The 1,081-nt window shown below is 63.8% G+C and overlaps 1 protein-coding gene across 1 annotated transcript in view; it reads right to left on the bottom strand.

Annotated features, from left to right (window-relative positions):
• Positions 1–1,081, bottom strand: part of SIGLEC1 (sialic acid binding Ig like lectin 1) — a gene marked incomplete at its 3' end in the record, with an annotated part of 18,247 nt that overhangs the window by 1,208 nt on the left and 15,958 nt on the right. The window contains exon 10 of the mRNA XM_027631154.1: positions 336–629. Coding sequence (XP_027486955.1) covers positions 336–629 — 294 coding nt within the window. The remainder of the gene's footprint in view (positions 1–335; positions 630–1,081) is intronic.

The raw sequence follows: 1,081 nt of genomic DNA on the forward strand, positions 1-1,081 counted from the left end.
GGATCTGGTGGCACTGGGTGGGATCTGGTGGCACTGGGTGGGATCTGATAGCTCTGGGTGGGATCTGGTGGCTGTGTGTGGGATCTGATAGCTCTGGGTGGGATCTGAGGGCACTGGGTGTGATCTGATAGCTCTGGGTGGGATCTGAGGGCACTGGATGGGATCTGATGGTTCTGGGTGGGATCTGATAGCTCTGGGTGGGATCTGGTGGTTCTGGGTGGGATCTGGTGGCACCGGGTGGGACCCGATGGCCCTGGGTGGGAGCGCAGACCCAGTTCCCGCGTGTGGGTTCCCGCGGGAAGTGCCCCGGCCGCCGGAGCTCACCCTGCACTCACCCTGCACTCGCAGGTACAGCGCTGTCTCTGCGGTGCCGAGGGAGTTGGTGGCCGAGCACCGGTAGGTCCCGTCGTCCGCCGGCGTCACCTCTGGGATCTCCACGCGCAGGGAGTTGGGGGCGGCCCTGACGCGCACCCGGGGGCTGCTCCCCCCCGAGCCCGTGGCCACCGGCTCCGGGCCCCGCAGCAGCGCCAGCCGGGAGGGAGGGTTGCTGCCCACCGAGCACTCCAGCACGGCCAGGCGGCCCCGCTCCGAGTCCAGGAACGCCCGGAGGAGCGGATCACGGGGGGGGACTGCGGGGGGAACGGGCTGAGCCGGGACCCCCCAGGGACAGAGGGACCCGCCAGCAGCCACCGCCCCGGGAAGGGAGGGGAGGGGAGGGAAAAGGGGAAGGGAAGGTTTGGGAAGGTTTGGGAAGGTTTGGGAAGGGAAGGTTTGGGAAGGGAAGGTAAGGTTTGGGAAGGGAAGGTTTGGGAAGGGAAGGTTTGGGAAGGTTTGGGAAGGGAAGGTTTGGGAAGGGAAGGGAAGGGAAGGGAAAAGGGGAAAAGGGGAAAAGGGGAAAAGGGGAAAAGGGGAAAAGGGGAAAAGGGGAAAAGGGGAAAAGGGGAAAAGGGGAAAAGGGGAAAAGGGGAAAAGGGAGAAAGGGGAAAAGGGAGAGAAGGGAAAGGGGAAAAGATAAAGGGGAAAGGAAAAGATAAAGGGGAAAGGGGAAAGGAGAAAAAGGGATCCCACCCCACACCCACGG

This window comes from Corapipo altera, unplaced genomic scaffold (genome assembly GCF_003945725.1).
Source record: "Corapipo altera isolate COAL_440 unplaced genomic scaffold, ASM394572v1 240, whole genome shotgun sequence".
Classification (NCBI taxonomy): Eukaryota; Metazoa; Chordata; class Aves; order Passeriformes; family Pipridae; genus Corapipo; species Corapipo altera.